General features: G+C 42.3%; 1 protein-coding gene across 1 annotated transcript in view; it reads left to right on the top strand.

Annotated features, from left to right (window-relative positions):
- Positions 1 to 19,732, top strand: part of SORL1 (sortilin related receptor 1) — a 217,857-nt gene that overhangs the window by 20,253 nt on the left and 177,872 nt on the right. Inside the window, exon 2 of the mRNA XM_043991946.1 lies at positions 15,285 to 15,401. Within this exon, the coding sequence (XP_043847881.1) occupies positions 15,285 to 15,401 (117 nt within the window). The remainder of the gene's footprint in view (positions 1 to 15,284; positions 15,402 to 19,732) is intronic.

The following is a 19,732-nucleotide window of genomic DNA, read 5'->3' as shown; positions in this document are numbered from 1 at the left end:
GGCAACTAAGAGATAGATCATTAGTAGCTTTGGAGAGGGCAGTTTCAGCAGAATGATGAAAGGTCAGAAGGAGATTGTAAAGGGTTAAGAAGAGAGTGAGAGGGGGGCAGCTAGTTGGCACAGTACATAGAGCACCAGCCCTGGATTCAGGAGGACCTGAGTTCACATCCGGCCTCAGATACTTGACACTTAGTAGCTGTGTGACCCTGGGCAAGTCACTTAACTCCAATTGCCTCACCAAAAAAAAAGAGTGAGAGGAGAGAAAGTGGAGGCACCTATTGTAGATGGCCTTTTTGAGGAGTACAGACCCCTGTTTATCTGTCAGTCTGGGCCTGAAAGTGAAGGTTGAGTTAACATATAGTTAAGCCCAGTGACCCCTACCCCCACCCCCAACCCCTAAGGTAGACTAGAAGATTGAAAGTGAATAGAAGAGTTTGTTTAAGGTTTAAAATCTCCTGGAGCTAATGCAATCCAGCAACACAATGCTGTATGCCTATAGATAATCCCATCTGTTGTAGTTTTCAGGCCAGTGTTTCTTTATATTCAGAGTAAAAATGATTTGTGTGCATTCATTGTACTTGCTTCCCCCCTGTGTTGGAAGGTGCAGGAGACCAGTGATTCAATTTAGCAGACATTTGTTAAATTCCTTGTGTGTGTAAGACATTGCACTATTCTCTAGGTGAAAAATGACACAATCCCTGCTCTCAAGGATTTTACAGTCTAGTAAAAGGATGTGACTTGCACATAAATGATACTAGGTAGAATGTGATAAGGGAAGAAAGGAAGGAAGACTGGAAAAAAGTATTAAGTGCCTACTATGTGCCAGACACTGTGCTAAACACTTTAAATATATTTTCTTATTTGATACTCACAACTCTGGAAGATAAGTGCAATTATTATCCTCATTTTATAATTGAGGAAACTGAGACAGACAGAGACTAAATGACTTACCTAGAGTTACGTAACTAGTAAATGTTTGAGGTCAAATTTGAACTCAGGCCTTCATGACTCTGTCTACGGCTCTATTCATTTCAGTACTTAGCTGCTTCTAGGAGAAGAGATCCTGGCAGACTACTCTGGAAAAATTTGAGGAAGGAAAGGCGGGGAGATTAGGGGATTTGGAGATCACTTTTACCTGGGAGAATCAGAGAAGGATTCATAGAGGAAGTGGTGTCTGAACTGGTCCTCAAAGGAGAAGGATTTCAACCACTAGGAATAAATATATCCTGTGCATGGGAGATGGCCTGTATAAATGTTTTGACAATGGTAAAGTACAGAATAAAAACTGGGAGTTTCCCTTGGAATGAAGAGCATGTGAAAGGGACTAGTATTAAACGAGTCTGGAAAAGGTAATTTGGAGTTAGATTGTGAATGCCCTTAAATGCTATGATAATGAGCTGGTGGGTAGCTGCATGGTACAGTGGCAAGAGTGCTAGGCCTGGAGTCAGGAAGACTCCTCTTCGTGTGTTCAAATCTGGCTTCAGACACTTAGTAGCAGTGTGACCCTGGGTAAGTCACTTAACCCTGTTGCCCTCAGTTTCCACATCTTTAAAATGAGCTGGAGAAGGAAATGGCAAGCCACTCCAGTATCTCTTCCAAGAAAACCCCAAATGGGGTCACAAAGAGTTGGACACCACTGAAAAATGAACGAAAGGAAAATGGAAGCAATAGGGAATCACTGAACCTTTTTGAGCATAGGATTCAAATGGGTAAGACCTGTGCATTCATTTTTGCAGTTTAGTGAAGGATGGATTGTAAAGGAGATTGGAGACAGTTAGGAGGCCATTCTCTAGGTAAACTAGGATGCTAGCAGTGTGAGTGGAGATGAGGGAGTAGATATAGATATTATGGTATTAAAGTGGCAGGAAGTGGGAAGTGATTAGATGTGGGGGAGATAAGGGAGAGCAAAGAATCACAAATGACTACAGTTTCCAGCTTGCGTAAAAGATAGTTATGGCACCACTGTCAGAAAGAGGGAATTTAGGAGGAGGGACATGTTTAGTGACGAGGGTGATTGATTCCGTTTTGGACCTATTGAGAAAGACATGAAGGAGGCAGTTGGATCTGGAAGATTGGAGCTCAGGAGGGAGATTGGGGTTGTCTATATAGATTTTTTTTGGTGAGGCAGTTGGGGTTAAGTGACTTGCCCAGGGTCACACAGCTAGTAAGTGTTAAGTGTCTGAGGCTGGATTTGAACTCAGGTCCTCCTGAATCCAGGGCCAGTGCTCTATCCACTGAACCACCTAGCTGCCCCCGTCTATATAGATTTGAGAGTCAAAGGATTGTAAATCATGGATGGGGCCTGTTAGGCCACTGTGTCCTGTCCCATCATTTTACAGATGAGGACACTAAAACCCAGAGAAATTAATTAGGTGACCACTGATACCAGGTACCTGTGGCAAGATTTGAACTTTGGTCTCCCTGACTCCACCTTCAGATGTTGCCTCAGAGAAAGAATAGGGGTCTGTCCTCTCTATAGAAGGTAAAGATTTGCATGGGAGAGAGTATAGAGAGAGAAGAAAAGAATTCCATATTTAGTGGGTTGAAGGAGCAAGATGAACCAACAAGGGAGACCGAGGAAGAGTGGTGAGCCACGTAGAAAAAGAACCAGGAGAGAGCCAAAGGAAGAAAGAATTTCTAGGAGCATGGAATCACCAGGCCTAAAAGATGCAGAAAGCCCTTGGGTCATGTGCAGAGGGAGAATTGATTTAATACTTAAGAAGTTGGGGGTGACTTTGGAGAAAGCAATTTCAGTTGATGGGAGAGAAGCTTGATTGCTGGAAGCTAAGGGCTGAGTGGTGAAGAAGTGAAATTAAGAAATGCAACGCAGACTGTTCTTTGTAGAAATGTGTCATTGAGGAAGATGAAAATAGGATGATAAGCTGAGGGGATAGTAGGGTCGAAGGGAGGAATATTTGGGGGGGGCGAGAAAGGGAAAAGGCATTAAATAAACCTCAACAAGTTTGTAGGTGAAAGAAGGAAGTCGCTCATGAGGGAGACAGATGATAGACTCCAAAAATATCTTGGCATGTCTAGAATCAAATAAGATGAAATTTTTAAAACCCTATCCAACACAACACGGGTTCAGAAAAGTCACCTGCACATGTACAGGATGAGAGAGTCGTGGTTAGCAGTTTGTATGAAAGCCATCGGTATTTAGTGAGCCACAATCTCAGTATGAGTCAACAATGTTTCTCAGCTGCCAGAAAAGCAAATACAGTCATAGGTGCCTTAAGAGAGGCCAATGAGAAGAGGAAGAAGAGGGAGATGATAATCTGGTCAGAGTACACAGGAGCAGTGGGTTCATTTCTAGGAGCCACATTTTGTGGAAGGACATTGGGTAACTGGGATAGTGAAGAGACCGGAGATGGTAGCCTGTTGTTTGTTGTTGTCCATCCTTCATTTTCAAAGAGAACCAATGATGTCATGGGGGGAAGTCTTGACTTGCTCCTGAATTGGATTTAAGTGAGGCAGGGTGGCACAGAGTCATCAGCCTTACTCTCCCTTCTATAGAATGTGACCATCTGTTGAAGGAACAGGGCCAGAAGAAGAGAAGACTTAGGGAGAACATGATAAACTGTCTTCAAGTGTTTGAAGAGGGAGTAGTCTTGTTCTGCCTGATTTTGAGGGGGCAGAACCAGGAGCATTGTGTGGAAACCACAGAGGTAGATGTAGGCTTTTTTTTTTTGTTTGTTTGTTTGTTTTGGTGAGGCAATTGGGGTTAAGTGACTTGCCCAGGGTCACACAGCTAGTAAGTGTTAAGTGTCTGAGGCCAGATTTGAACTCAGGTCCTCCTGAATTCAGGGCCGGTTCTCTATACACTGCGCCACCTAGCTGCCCCAAGATGTAGGCTTTGTAAGGCAAAACCTTCCTAGTCATTCAAGCTTTTCTGAGCTGCCTTAGAGGCACACATTCCCTTGCACTGGAGGTCTTTGGGTAGAGGGGATTCCTATGAAGTCAGTCAATCCCCAAGCATTTATTAAGCACCGGCTAGATGCTGGGCATTGTGCTAAGTGCTGAGAATACAAAGAAAGTAAAAAAAAAAATAGGATTCCTGTCCTCAAGGAGCTTGCTTACATTCAAATGGGGGAGACAATATGGACTATGTTTTTAGAGGGCCACTGAGAAAGGTCTTTTGCAGAAGATGTGATTTGAGCTGTTAAAGCATCTTAGACTGAGGTGCATTGCAACCCTGAGATGCTTTGAGAGGGAATCAGCAGTAGAACCAGATGCTTAAAATCATGGTAAGGGGGAGCCACTGGGAGTACCTAGTGCTGGGGGTGGCCTGAGGGGAGGCACATTCCTCTGAGATAGATCCCCTCCTGCACTTGGCTCAGCTCTCCCATGCTGTCTGCAGCCGTGGTTGCCTAGCAAAGCTGGCTGGGGAATGGTCTGTTCATTTTATCCCTGCCTGTTATTTGGGGACATGTGTTCTCAAGAATACAAGGAACCCTTCTGATAACTAAGTGGTGTCCTTGCAGCACCGAGAAATAATTTAAACTGGGGATATTACTCTGAGAACAGCAGTTATTTGGGTTTTGTTGGGTTTTTCCTCTCCCTGAACCTTGTCATGAAGCTGTGTTGATCCAGCTTCTCCCCCTGGGCTGAGATGGGTGTTAAAGAAGCTGTAGTTCATCAGTATTCACTCATTGGGTATCTTTCTTTGCTCCTTGGGGCTAGCTACCAGAGCATTTGGTATAGCTGGAGTGGCAGCTCCTCTGTCTGGATGTGCTGCTGGTACTCTACTTTGGGTTAAATTTCTACCTGGTCACTGAGTTATGCTAGGCCATGGAGGGCATTACGCTGGAGACTGAACTGGCCTCTGGGAAATCCATTTTGACCATCATTTAGGAGTCAGTTTCCAGTCTAACTTAGTCTCAGTCTCTGAGTTATTTGTATTAAGTCACTGCTTTTCTATGGGTGGCTTGCTAAGCATTAAGTAGTTAATGGTATTGTGGTGCTCAGGGCTATTTTTCTGCTGTAGATTTTAAAAATGGGTATAACAAAAGAAGCCTTGGGGCAGCTAGGTGGCACAGTGGACAAAGTACTGGCCCTGGATTCAGGAGGACCTGAGTTCAAATTAGGCCTCAGACACTTGACACTTACTAGCTGTGTGACCCTGGGCAAGTCACCTAACCCTCATTGCCCCACAAAACAAACAAACAAACCACCACCACCAACAACAAAAAGCCTTTCTGTTAGTAGCAAGAGGATTTGCTGATCATTTCTTGATACCTTGAGCTCAGGATGGGATGTTGGGCTATATACTACTATATACTATTGGTGCTTCTGAGGATAGACAGGGAAGGAATGCTCACTGTGCTGAGAATTCCAGAAAACCTTGGGGAAGGAGGGTGCTTGGGAAGAGCTAGGAGTCAGCTGGCAACCCATATGGATGCCTAGCAGGAAGATCCTGGTCCTCTGATTGCTTACCTCTGGTTAGCATGTCAAGTCTCCATTTGTTGAAATCCTCGTGTACAACACAGGCTTCCCAGATCTGGCATTTGCTTTTAGAAAAGTAACTTGAAAGAGGCAAATTAGAGGTTGAGCAAATGATTCCAAGGGGATTCGCTTGAAGAGGGGTTGGAGGAAGAAACTTAAAAAGTTCTCAGAGCAATTTCTTAGTGGAAATCAATGGACATGAGAAGTCAGTTTGAAATGATAGAGATCAAATGACCATAGATATGGCCTGGAAGGGACCTCGGAGAACACCTAATTTAGCCTGCTCCTTTTATTGGTGAGGAGACTGAGCTCCAGATAAATAAAGTGATTTGCCCAGGATTGTCAGGATATGATTTTCACCAGTCTTGTCAAGATCACCATTGTTGAGTAGTTTCCGTCTCGTCTGACTCTTTGTGACCCCGTTTGGGGTTTTCTGGGCAAAGACACTGGGTGGTTTGCCATTTCCTCTTCCAGCTCATTTTATGGATGAGAAACTGAAGCAAACTGGGTTAAGTGACTTGCCCAGGGTCACACAACTAGGAAGTGTCTGAGTTCAGCTTTGAACTTAGGGAGATGAGTCTTCCAGATTCCAGCTCTGATGCTTATCCACTGTGCCACCTTGCCACCTGCCAAGACCACTGTATCAGATACCATTTAGAGTGGGTGTGGGTTGGTGTCAAACACAGAGAAGCCCCTACATATTCTCAAGCCACTTCACTGAGGAAGGAGCTACCTGTAGGTAGGTCCTTCTCCAAGGCTGAGTCCCACCCAGGTCTTCTTCCTGAAGTAATATGTAGTCTAAGAAAAATCAGTTCCCTATCCCTGTTTTCTTTTCTGCTAAGTGGCAAGAAAGTCTTAATCAGATGCTTCAGTTCCAGGGAGGAGAGAGGAGGGGAGAGCTAATAAGTTTGGTGAATCATATTGAGACCATGTTAAAAGTATAAGTGAGAGAGATCAGAGTAGATGAACATAGGGTCTCTGCAGGGAGCCCTTAAACTAGATTTGGGCCCTTGAGAATAATACATTTACTAAATTTAGTGAGAACATGGGGTAATTTGGAGACCTAGCATTTAGGTTGTGCAAAAGGAAGTGAATGGTTTGTACACTGCTATTCTGCTATGTCAGGTGAGGACACAGTTCTGTCCTGACAGGCTGAGTTCAGCATCCTCAAGCCTTTGCTGTCACCTTTCTACTCAGGAACAAGACAGGGCTTTTGTCATTTCCTTCACCGTCCTTTAACATTTAAAAAATTTCAGCATCCTCAAGCCTTTGCTGTCACCTTTCTACTCAGGAACAAGACAGGGCTTTTGTCATTTCCTTCACCGTCCTTTAACATTTAAAAAATTTCATGTTCATCTGTTTGTTGTTGAATTGTGCCTCTGCGAAATGTAAAACAGTATTGAAAAGTGAGCAAGTTCTGGGAATCCTGTGTTGTACACCAGGATTTCAACTAATGGTGACCTTACACACTAACCAGAGGTAGGAAAGCAGTGGACCAGGATCTTCCTGGAAGGCATCCACACTGGTTTGCCAGCTGACTTCCAACTCTCCCCAAGCATCACTACTACATACCCTCCTTCCCCAAGGTTTTCTAGAATTCTCAGCACAGTGAGTATTCCTTCCCAGTTACCCTCAGTCTATTTTCTTCTTTTCATTGACTTTTGGAAAGAAGGAGTGAACACATACTGATTGTCCCTTGATCATCCTGTCCCATGGATTTTTACCAATGTGAAAAAAGGAGAGGCAAAAGGAAAGAGAGGGAGCTGTCTGTGTTATAGATTTAGAGAAAACTAAGGCCTGGAGAAATTAAATGATTTGCCTAAGGTCATACAGGAAGTGGCACAGGTAAGGGTTGAACCAGGGTCCTCCCCCTCCTAATTTACAGCTTTTGTCAATGTCTTGTTTTACTCTTTGCACCAGGTCAGAATGCACCCGGAGAAGCCAAATATGAACTATAATGATTTTTAAATGATCCAAGCTTTTCTCATAGTTTTACAGGATGTCAGAGCTGGACTCTTCATTTTACAGATGAAGAAACAGCCACAGAAAGTGGAGTGACTGTTTCCATTGACTTTTCTTACATGGCTCCTAGAAGATAAATGTTCTTGCCCTCCTCTTCCTCTTTTTGCTAATCTGGAGCCTGCAGATTTAGGGGGATGATGAATCTTTGACTCTAGATATAACTGGTGCCAAGTAATGTATCCTTTTGGAACCTCAGTTTACTTATGGGGAAGGAAAATGATTGCAACCCCCAGGCACATGAAGCCAGTTCATTTCATTTGCTTTTGTTAGAAGCTCTGTGTGCTAGAGAAAAAGACTTGAACCTCATGGGTAGAGAGCTGCCCTTGGAATCAGGAAAACCCAGGTTCAAGTCTCTCCTCTGACACATACTGGCTGATGGTTTGGGGCAAGTGACTTCACTGATCAATGGTTCATTCTCTCAAAGACTGTAAATTGCAGAAAAGCTGGCATCCTTCATTAGTAGAGGCAATTTCCTTATCTGAGAGTTCCTGATTACTAAGGAAATGATGGTTCCAGTTTCCATTCCTATATATTTATTGTGTACCTGGGAAGGAACTGTGTGCTCCATGCCGGGAATCCAGAGATGAAAAGTAATGGAGTCCCAGTCCTTTAGGAGTTTATAGTCACTTGGGAGATATGACACACATAAAAATAAATAATTATAATTGACATTTATATAGCACTTTAACATTTGCAAAGTACTTTACATACAGTTATCTTGTTTAAGCCTCACAACAACTTTGCAAGGTAGGCTCTATAGGTATTATATATCTTCCTTTTGCAGATAAAGAAACTGAGGCCCCAAGAGGGGAAGCAATTTGCTTATAGTCATCCAGTTAGTTTCAGAGGCAGGATTTATGTCCAGTTCCTCTGACTCAAGAGTCAGTGCTTAAAATTTTTTTTTAACAAACCATGTTTTCCCTTATAATACGAAGCTGACTGATAGGGCAAAAGAGAGATTTTGACCAAGTGTCCTAGGAAAATTTGAGGAGACAGAAAAACCAGCTTCAGCAGCGGGGAGAGGAATAAATGGGGTAGAGAAGACTTCATGGAGGAGATGATAGCTAAATTAGTCCTTAAAGGAAGAGACAATTTCGTCTGACGGAGATGAACGAAGGAGTGTGCTAGGCATGAAAGATGGCTTGTTCCAACTCCCAGAGGGGGGTGGGTAGAGAAGGGGAGAGCAAATGTATACTGAAGAGCAGCTAGTTGTCTGGTTTGTCAGAAGAGAGAGGCCAGACCAAGAGAGAATACATGAGGGCTCTGAATTAATCCGGGGGATGAAAGGACGCTAATGTAGTGAGGGGCATATGGTCATGATGATTGTGTGCTGTCTAAATGGACACCTGTAGTTAGTAGGGGGTCTGGATAGCTGGGGCTCGGAAGGCTTGCACTGACCCTGAAACTTGCCGAATGAATTGGATTTCTCTTTGATGGATTTATTTGGCCAATGTTCTAACCCTCGGTCTCCATGGTGACTCGCTCCAGCAGGACGTTTTGGTAGCATAATGCATTTAGAATCGACACTCCCAGCATTTCCTGCCAGTGGGAGCTTCTCCATGCTGGAGCAGGTGCTCATTTATATCAAGCTGGGGAACCTTCCGTGGAGGAGTTCTTCAAGATAAACAAAGCAGGATCTTTCTCCGCTAGTTGAGGTGTGGTTCTTACAGGAGGCAGGGATGGGGAGACTAGATTCCTTCTTGAAAGCTTCTGCTGGCCCAGGATTTTGTGACTGGCCATGAATTGCTCTGTGTGATGAGCAGGGACCCCCCTTTTGATGGAGGAGGCACAGAAATGTCCTATGAAAGACAAGTCTGTTTTTGGGGAAGGGTCTGCCTTTCATGGCGTTCTGTGGCCCATGGTTTCTGTTTATTATCTCAGGTAAGGCTCTGAGACTAGGCCCTATGAGTAAGTCTCTTTCAAATCTCTGCTACTCCTGTTTTACAGAGAAAGTAATTTATGCCCACTAGACTCCCAGTGATTTACCTGGAGCTTGTAGCAAGATGGTAATCTTAGGAAAGAGGCAGTATTATATATAGGAAAGAATACTGGCTCTGGAGTCACAGGACCTGGGTTCAAATGTTGCATCTCTGATGTTTACTCTCTGGGTACCTTTGGGCAAATCATGGAATCATGCTGGACTCTAGTCTCCTCATGTGTAAAATGAGGGTGTTAAACTAGAGGATGACTGTGGTCCCTTCCAGTTCTAGATTTAGAATCCTACCAGTCACTCTTAACCACACACTCCTAAATAGAAGCTCTTCTCCCTCATTGTCTATCTCCCCCTCTGTATAAAGCACTTGGTCTAGTGCCTAGCACTTCATAGGTTCTATATTAAATGTTAGCTATTATGATGATGATTATTCTGATATTTCCCTTGCTCCATCCGTGTCCTCAGAGTTGATCATGAAGTTTGGGCAGGACTGGTAAGGGGGCTGGAGACCTTGGAGCAGCTCTTCAGGACTGTTGGGGTTTTACCTCGCTGGATTTTGAGGTTAGAGACACTGAGTCAGGACAGAGGGGTGGGGAGTAGGACAAAGAAGCCAAAGGGAAATCCTTAGGACTAAGAAGGAAAATAAACAAGGTGAGACAGTTTCTTAACGAGGGGGCTTTAATGATGGGTTGCCCTTGTGCATTGGGGGAGGTAGTAATACTTGCTTCTGCTCTCCTCTGGGGAGGGGGTGGCCTAGCCTCTCTGGGGCCTCTCACCTTCTGCACTCTTTTTTTTTTTACCTCTTGGAGATTGATTCCTGTGACTTTTTTGTTCTGTATGTTTGAGGGATGGGATCGCGAATAGATAGATGCGTAATACCAAAAGATACAGCAATGAAAGAGAACAGCCTTGCATTGGGGATTGGTGGTGAGTCATCCCTAACTGTGCACCTGTAATTGTTCACGTGGCCAGGATGTGTGTCTCACTCAAGTCCCACTGATCCACGGAGTGGGATTTGTTTGGGTATGAGACACTTCTTGCCTGAGGATTCTCACTGATGCCAGTTTGGGATTCACTGCCTTGTTGCAGTCAGCTGTTGGGAATGAAAGGATCACCAAACTGAAGATATTTTAACAAAAAAATGTTACCTTGCCCAAATTCCATGCTTCATATCCAGGGTCAATCAGCAGTTCAGTGCCCTGGTTCCTCTTGTTTCTCCTGACCCTCAAGCCCCACTCCCCCTTTTACCATCTTGAGCCACATTTCCTCTGAGCTAAGAAGACTTTAGCTGGTTGTCTTCAGAACCATTCCCCTTTTTTCCTAGTCTCCTGTCAAGGACAGCTCTGTATCCCTTGAAGAGCCATTTGACTTTCCTCAGTCCCTTGGTTACCATTTTTTTTGGAGAGGCAATTGGGGTTAAGTGACTTGCCCAGGGTCACACAGCTAGTAAGTGTCAAGTATCTGAGGCCACATTGGAACTCAGGTCCTCCTGAATCCAGGGCTGGTGCTTTATCCACTGTGCCACCTAGCTGCCCCCCCCCCGTTTTTTTGATAGGTCATCTTTGAGGTTGTCAAGCTTGAAAACTGAATGTTTTCCTCAATAAGATCAGGAATAACTTGGGTGTTGTATCTGTGTGACTTGACCTGTATTGTTTATTTTTATTCTAAACTTAAACACCAAATAAAATGGTATTTCCACTTGCATAGCATAACAGGATTGTCCATAAAATTGTGAATCTCTAGTAGGCACATGTTTCCTTTCTTTGAAATATGTAATAAATTCAACATATAACTTTTTTTTTCTTTAGTGAGGCAATTGGGGTTAAGTGACTTGCCCAGGGTCACACAGCTAGTAAGTGTTAAGTGTCTGAGGCCGGATTCGAACTCAGGTACTCCTGACTCCTGGGCCAGTGCTCTATCCACTGCTCTACCTAGCTGCCCCAACATATAACTTTTAAAGCAAATCCCACTGGTCTGTGACTTGCCACCCTTATTTCTCTTGTGCACATAAAAGGATGCTTCATTGACTGTCTTCTTTTTTCCATTATTCCATCCCTATCCCCTCCCCTTTTTTGGAGAAAAAAAAAGACCTTGTAACAAATACACATGCAACACACATTTGTTTTTTGTTTTTCTGTGTTATGTTTATTAGAAATATTTTTAGTCCCTCTTCCCTTCTTATTGATCCTCTCCCTCCTTCAATTACCTTGTATTTATTTTGTGTAGTTTTTGTATATACTTGTATCAAGTCAAATCAACAAGCATTTATTACACTCTTACTTTGTACTAGCTGTGTGATCATGGGCAAGTCACATGTCTGTTTGCTTATGTTTCCTCATCTATAAAATGAATTGGAGAAGGAAATGTCAAAACACACCAGTATCTCTAACAAGAAAACCCCAATTGGAGTCATGAATGTGGGACACAATTGAAACAGCTGAAAAACAATGTACTAAGCATTGAGAATATAAATACAAGCAGGTAGAAAAACAGCCCCTGCCCTCAAGGAGCTTACATTGTGACCGGGCTGGATGACTCATAAAAAGAAGCCAGAAAGTGGCATTGGGTATGAAGATACCTGGCCTTCTGTAGACGAAGTCCGGAAGGAGAGCCGGGAGTGCAGCCTGGAGAGGAAACGGAATTCCTATATATGTATGTATTGTCTCCCAGATAAGCTTCTTGAATTGTTTCATTTCTGCCCTTATTCCAGTGCCTCGAACAGTCTGGCACACAGTCAGTATTTAATAAATGCTTATTGTTTGACTGATTGATTCTTTCTAGTGCTAAGAGGCAGCAGGGCATAGTTTAAGGAATGCTGGGTTTGGAAGCAGGAAACCCGGGTTTGAATTCTGCTTCAGTTACTACTGCATGTGTGGCCATAGACAAGGCCCTTAATTCTCCACATAGAGGTTTCCTGTTCTGTTAAATGGGAGTAATCAGACTCTCAAGAACCTACCTCCCCATTTCCTGTGTAAGGAAGACATTTTTCACACTTTAAGGTGCTAAATAAATATTTGTTATTAGCATTAGTATTCTAGTCTTAATCTTGACATCTAAGAGATGTGGATTCTTGTTCAAACCATAGTAACTTCTATACTCCCATACTTGTATGTTTCCTGTTCACTTTCATCTTCATGTTGCCCCTACTGGGGAGGAGATTAAGCTTCAGGAAGTGATAATGAACCTTAGTGCTTGGAAGGGTGCCCTGATTCCTCCAGGCTCTGGTTTTTTCACTTTGTTCTATCCTGTTGTCATTTCTGTGAGATCTTAAGTACTGGTGGGAAGGGAAATTTTAGAGTGATACACTTTCCAAAACATTTTGAAGATTTTCCCCCCTTTAAAAAAATAATACAACCACACTTTAGACCAGACATTTACAAAATAAGTGCTTGAGATCTTGGATCAATTTCAATGCAGGTGTTGTCTCGAAGTAAAATAGTTAAAGATTAGCTCCTCTGTCACTCTGCCTGCCAAGTTCTTTTTTTGCAGGTGTTTCTCTTATCCTTTGTGACATCTGAGAACACCTTAAGGAGAAGGGGGTGGGAAGAACTAGGTGGGGCAGGAGGAGGGGAAATGGAAGAGGAGCAAAGACTTATGGTTACTCATACTTAACAGTAGGATTTCTAAGACCAGCCATAAGAGAAGAAAACAAAAACAAAAATTAAAAAAATACCTTAAAGCCTAGCTCCACTTTAGGCTGGGGTTTTGCATCAGTTTAAGAAGTGATGCTCTCACAAAGGAGGTCTGGTTAGCAGTGATAATTCCTAAGGGGGTACTGAGAGTAGGGAGTAAAACCATGCAGGCTAGGGTAGGAGATGGTCTTAGATTCAGAAAACTTTGTTTCAGACATGTAGATTCAGTTCCTGGGCTGACGGTAAGAGCATCAGGGGAGTCATTTGGGCAGTAAGAATCAGCATCACATAGAATCATGATCACGGGGGACTAAAACAGCTCTTTTTGAGCCTTATATCTTAGACAAGGTGTGATCTGGACACACCAGGGGGTCCTTTTAGGAGTTTTGTGAGGTCAAAACTGTTTTCATGATAATGGTCAGTTTTGGGTTTTTTTTGTGGGACAATGAGAGTTAAGTGACTTGCCCAGGGTCACACAGCTAGTAAGTGTCAAGTGTCTGAGGTTGGATTTGAACTCAGGTACTCCTGAATCCAGGGCAAGTGCTTTATCCACTGCGCCACCTAACTTCCCCAATAATGTTAAGATTTTAATATTTCCAATATGGTAAATATTTACAAATATAATCCAAATAAGGAGAAGTACTTCGAGGGATCTTCAATAATCTTTAAGAGTATAAAAGGGTCCTTGAGACCAAAAAGTTTCAGAAACTCAACAGGAAATGTAGATTATCATTTTGGCTCTGCCACTTAGTAGATGTGTGACTTTAGAATCTTTGAGATAGAAGGCACCTTAGAAATGATCTAGTCCTGTCCTGGTGCAGTGTGGTTTAGAGGAGGATGCTCCCTGGAGTGGGGGGATAATGGTGAAGGGAGAAGAATGTGACCATAAATACAGACTGGGAATTCTAAAGGAATTCTCTCATCCCCCCCAATTCCCCCCCTGCATGGGTCCTCACCTAGCTTACTTATTATGGGTACATTCCTATGTGTCTTGAGTCTGCTTACCTTAACTTAATGCATTTTAAAGGGTTCTACCTCCCTTTGCCTTCCGAAGTCTAAACAGTGCTGGTTTAGGGGCAAATCGGCATTCTTGGGATCCTTGTATGGGTTGCTTCACTTCTTAGAACCAGAACAAAGACTGAGGTCTGTGGATGGTCGTTAAAGAGATTTAAAAAATGCTTTTTTGCGTGGTTTATTCTGGGTTTCTGTTTCTTCAGATCCTGGTCCAGGATAGGGCAATATCCCCAATCAGTCATTCACCATCCTTCATTTGAATATCTTCAGTGATGGAGAACTCACTACTTGTGACAAACTTGAATTTCTCTTAGCCCCAGTTTTTTCATCTCTAGAATGAGAGGACTGGCTTGATGACCTCAAAGGCCCCATTCTAGCTCTAAACTTTTGGAATTCTTAGAGAATTTTAAAAAGTATGACAAACTCATGATTTTCCACACCAGTATTTCTATTTACATTTAAACATGGCTGTTCCCCTTTTGCTTCTTAACACAACAGACAAAGAAGTCTATATTCATACAGAACTTCACTGTTTCCCATTGGATGCTGGGAATAAACAGCACCACCCCATAGACTGATACAAGGTGTCAGCCTGAGATCCTTTATAAGCTGTCTTTTTTTTTTGTGGGGCAATGGGGGTTAAGTGACTCACCCAGGGTCACACAGCTAGTCAGTGTCAAGTGTCTGAGGCTGAATTTGAACTCAGGTACTCCTGAATCCAGGGTCAGTGCTTTATCCACTGTGCCACCTAGCTGCTCCCTTAAGCTGTCTCTGTAATTACACTGAAGGCAGGGGACCTGGGGAAGTGTTAAGGAAATGCCAACATTTTGTTCATTAGACTTCATGCTAAATGTATGTCACCTGTACAACAAGGAGAGAAGGGTAATCAGAGGTTTGGGTGATCTCAACAAAAGACACAAGTAAACAGAGTAATTGATGTAAGCAGGGACTTGCAGGCAAGAATTGCCTCAGTGAATATTCGCCTGTACGTGATCAATATTTAACCATAAAATGTTTTTTTGAGGGAAACTAGACTGTGTTTTTCTTCCCTGGGGAAGTTTATTCTGGGGGATTGGAGGCGTGGGGTATGGATATGCTCAGAAAAAGCACAGGTTGGCTTTCAAACCTTCAAACCTAAGGGCCCTTGAAATTCCCTGTGGATAGTGGGAGGAAAGGGATTGGCCCAGATCTCCTGTATCTGTCACCTTGGCTCATTCTTCTGGTGATTCAATCTGTTTCAGGTGAGCCTGAATGACTCCCATAATCAGATGGTGGTACACTGGGCTGGAGAAAAGAGCAACGTGATTGTGGCATTAGCCAGAGATAGCCTGGCGCTGCTGGGGCCCAAGAGCAGTGATGTAAGTATGCTGTCCTTATTTGGAAGGAGGGAGGTCTGGGAGCTTGTTGGTGCGTGGGCATGTTCATGCCTCCTTTTGTTCTGCCTGTGGGGGGTGGCGTCTGCTGTTGGCTCACCTGGAGAAATTGTAGGTAAGTGGAGAGTAGACCAGGAATATCACACAATGACAGGGCAGGGTGGGTAGAAATATTATCTCTTTTGCTTGCCTGATATACAGCTCAGTGCTGGAAACATATCCTTATGATACCGTGGTTGCTTTTTTTTCTCAAAGTGACATGGTATTGTCCTGGTCTCTTTATCCTCTCGACATGGTGCCAGAAATATATATTCCTGGGCAGAAGCCACCTTGTCCCTTGGAACAGAGCCCAGATGAAATCTCACTGGTTTTCTCATTCATTGAATTCTTACCTGTTGCGCTTGAGCGCATTTCTATCATTGGCTTTTCCTCTTTAAAGTATTCAGGGACTGGATGCTACCCCCATTTCAGGAACTCTGCTGAAAATAAAGGGAATTTCTTTGGATTATACATCTGACACATTGACAACCTGGTACTGTGTGCAGGGGGTCCTTTAATGCTGTGGTTGCTATGTTACCCGGAACACAAGAGGATGCTTCATTTCAGCATATAAGGATCCTTTCTGTGTGTAATTTCACTTTCTGTGTGTGGTTGTACTCATTATGTGTATTATATATTAAATATTTGTATTTAATATATAATATACATATATAACATTTATTTTTAATTTTATTTTTGTATGTATATCTGGACTTGTGATTTCATGGGTATAGGGAATGTCCATTGAGGAACCCCCCCCCTTTTTCAATTCAGATTAGGGGCTTTTCTGCAATTTATCTTTTTAGAGAGTTGCCCAGGGGCATTGAGGGGTTAAGTGACTTATGAAGGGTCACACAGACAGTATGTGTGGGATAGGCCCTGAACCCAGTTCTGATTCTGAGATTAGCTTTCTTATTCACTATGCCATCATGCCTTTCATAACATATAGTTATGTTACATATATGATTTTAATTAGATTCAGGAAGAAAATGGATAGTAGAAATCATCTCAGATCTAAAAGTCTTTGAAATTTCCATGTGGACAGTTTGAAAGACCTTGGCTTTGAATCCCCATGTTCCCTTCCCTGGCTAGTTCATTTGGTGATCTGAGCTCTTGAGCATGTTAGAATTATAACTATATTGGATAAATTATATGAGACCAGGGAAGAGTAGGCAGAGATATAATCCCCCTTGTTTTCATTTATGTATTCTCATTGACCCTTACTATGTTCTTGTGAAATAGGCAGAATAGGTATCATTAACCCTTTTTTTTTTCAGATGGAGAATCTGTGAGGCCCATCGAGGTTAAGGTACTCAGTCCAGGCCACTCCCTCAAGCAGTTGTTGATTGGGGCTCCAAAATGGGTACAGCCATGAGGGTGGTGGATACAGGGAGTTCTATGTGGGAACCCTGCAGCATCACTTCCCTCAGTGTGGTGGTGGGGCCTTTGTTCCCTGGAAAACTACAAGCTAGCTCAGTGTGTAGGGATGGGAAAGGAGGGTGATTTTTTAATTAAAAGTTTTGTATTGGTAATGAATTTGAGGAAGGGTTGTATATAGCTGCTGTATCCATGTGCTGGATACAGTTTTTAATTTTTTGAAATTAAAAATTATTTTCTTTCCCCACCTTCTCTCCCCCATTATGAAAAACAAAAATGAGACCCTCATAACATATAATTTGTGTAGTCAAATAAAATAAATTACTATATTTAACTCTAACTCATTCCAAGTATGAGGCTTGCTGATTTTGTATGAGTCTTCTTATGTGTTATTTATTCAGCTACTCCTACGTAGAACCATAGAGAATCAGAAATGGAAGGTATGGTAGAGATTGTCCAATATTCCTACCTCCACCCCCATTTTACAGATGAGGTTACTAAAGGGGAAAAATTTTCAAAGTCCACTTGGTAAGTCTGCGATGGAGTTAAACCTGAGAACAACATTATTTATTATTTATTCTTACCAACTAGCAGTCTTTACCCTAAAAGAGTTTATATTTTATTAAGAAGAATGTCTACAAATAAGTCGATAGAGGATAATACTACTAATGGGGTTGGAGTGGAGGTAGAGGATACATTATGAAAGACTTCTTGTAGTAGGTTGTATTCAAGGAGGTAAAGGTGAGGAAGGAAGAAATTCCAAGTATTGGAAAACAGGTCAAGGAGAAATAATTTTTAAATCATTGGGTTCCTTGAAAACCATGATTTAAAAAAGCAGGGACACTGTGTTTCAAGATATCATAAGTGAATAATGCCAAGATCTCTTAGAATTGGAGGGTGGAGTGAAAATAGAAAGACTTCCCTCCATCCCCTGCTGAAAGGAAAACCTAAAAGTCTTAGGCACACCAAAGTCCAACTCAAGAGATTCCACATCAGATTACAAGCAGTCAAGTATCAGGAACCACAGTCAAAATCACACAAGAAAGACTTGGAAGCTTCTCCTGTAAATGAGAGAAAATCTTTGTTAATATAGTGTTACAAAAATTCTTGGTTTATAGCCAAGAATATCTCACCTTGCAAAGCTGTGTCTATTCCTACATGGGGAAAAATGAATCTTTAATACAATGAAAGACTTTCAATCTTGCTAAGAAAAACCAGAACTAAGAAACTTTGGGATTCAAATACAAAACAAGAATCAAGAGAAGCCTAGAAAGGTAAATTTATTTGAGCACTTGGAAGGGGCTATATGGTCATGCAGTATTTCTAGTGGGAAAGAAGAAACAAGAGTCCCTTCAAATGGATTCCAGGCCCAGGCCTGGGTAGACAACAGGAGTAGGCCAGTTGTGTGGAGTCACTTAGAGCCGATGGTGAAGGTTTTAACATGGTGTCTCCTGAGGAGCTCTGAAAAGGGCTGGACAAGGAGCATGATGCAAGATAGCCCTGAGCACATCAGAGACTTATCCCTGGGCCCAGTGCAGTTAATTCTGAACTTGATCACTGCTTAGTCATTTAGCTAACTGACAGGCTGAGACAACTACTGTCTACTGGAGCAGCACCTGGGACAAGCCTGCAGCTGTTGACTAGACATAACCTTGTGTGTGGAACCTGAAAAGCCCAGGAAGGAAAGGATCTTGCTGTGCTCTTGCTTTGATCATATAGTGCCTGTTGAAAGTCTGAAACTCCCTGGCTGAAGCTGCCTGTTATCCTTAAAGAACACAGTACTAAATAAGTGAAGAACATAGTTGCTTGGCCTCAGATGAGACAGGCTAGGATCATACAAGGTCACAGTAGTCCCACCAGAAGAGTGTAGAACCCAACACAGAGCCCTAACCTGGGAAGTAAGGCTGCGTAAACAAAAAAAAAGATAAAGAGCTATTATGACTCTAGTGATACCTAAGACTAACCTAGAAGAGAAGAATAATTACAAAATGCTTATAAGCAAAACCTTTAAAAAAAAGTTTATCTACATAATCAAATAGAATTTTTGGAAGAAATGAAGCAAGTGTTAAAAATATATTTAAGTGGGATAAAAGTGATATATGAAAGAATTGGGAAAGAGCTATGAAGGAGAGCTATGGAGGAGAGATTTGAAAGAGAATTAGCAACTTAACACCAGAAATATGAAACCTTACTCAAGTAGCATACTCTTTGAAAATCTGAATGGATCAAATAGAAATTGACTCCATGTGATGAGAAATTTTAAAACAGGAGGTTGAAAAAAGTATATTTCATATAAAAATAATTGATCAAAAAAAATCCAGTGAAAGATAATTTAAGAATCATTCAACTAGCTGAGAGCTGTGAGAGAAAAAAAAGAGCCTGGACAATGTATTTCAAGAAATCTTGAAAGAAAACTATTCAGACATATTTTAAGAAGAGGGTAAAATGAAAACAGAAAAACATCCATCAAATTATCTCCTGAAAGAAGGTAAATACCCTCAAATCAAAACTCATAGGAATGGCATAGCCAAAATTTAGAGTTTCCAAATTAAAAATAAAATGTTGTTCATCCTTTGTTCTAGAAGAGAACCATGACATTGGGGTGATGTCATGACTTGCAGTGAATTGGATTTAAGTGAGGCAGGGCTGTGCAAAGTCACCAACCTCACTCTCTCCTCCAGAGCCATCTGGGTCCAGTGGCAAGATTGACATCACAATGACTGGAGATGGCCCGGGATGTTTAAGACAATTGGGGTTAAGTGATTTGGCCAGGATCACACAGCTAGTAAGTGTCTGAGGTGAGATTTGAACTCACCTTCAACTTCAGGGCTAGTGTTCTATCCACTGCACCACCTAGCTGCTCCCACCCCCAACCCCAAATACAGCAAGCCACCAGAAAG

This window comes from Dromiciops gliroides, chromosome 3 (genome assembly GCF_019393635.1).
Source record: "Dromiciops gliroides isolate mDroGli1 chromosome 3, mDroGli1.pri, whole genome shotgun sequence".
Taxonomy (NCBI): Eukaryota; Metazoa; Chordata; class Mammalia; order Microbiotheria; family Microbiotheriidae; genus Dromiciops; species Dromiciops gliroides.
Note: the sequence above shows the minus strand (reverse complement) of the source record. Positions and strands in the feature narration are given on the sequence as shown.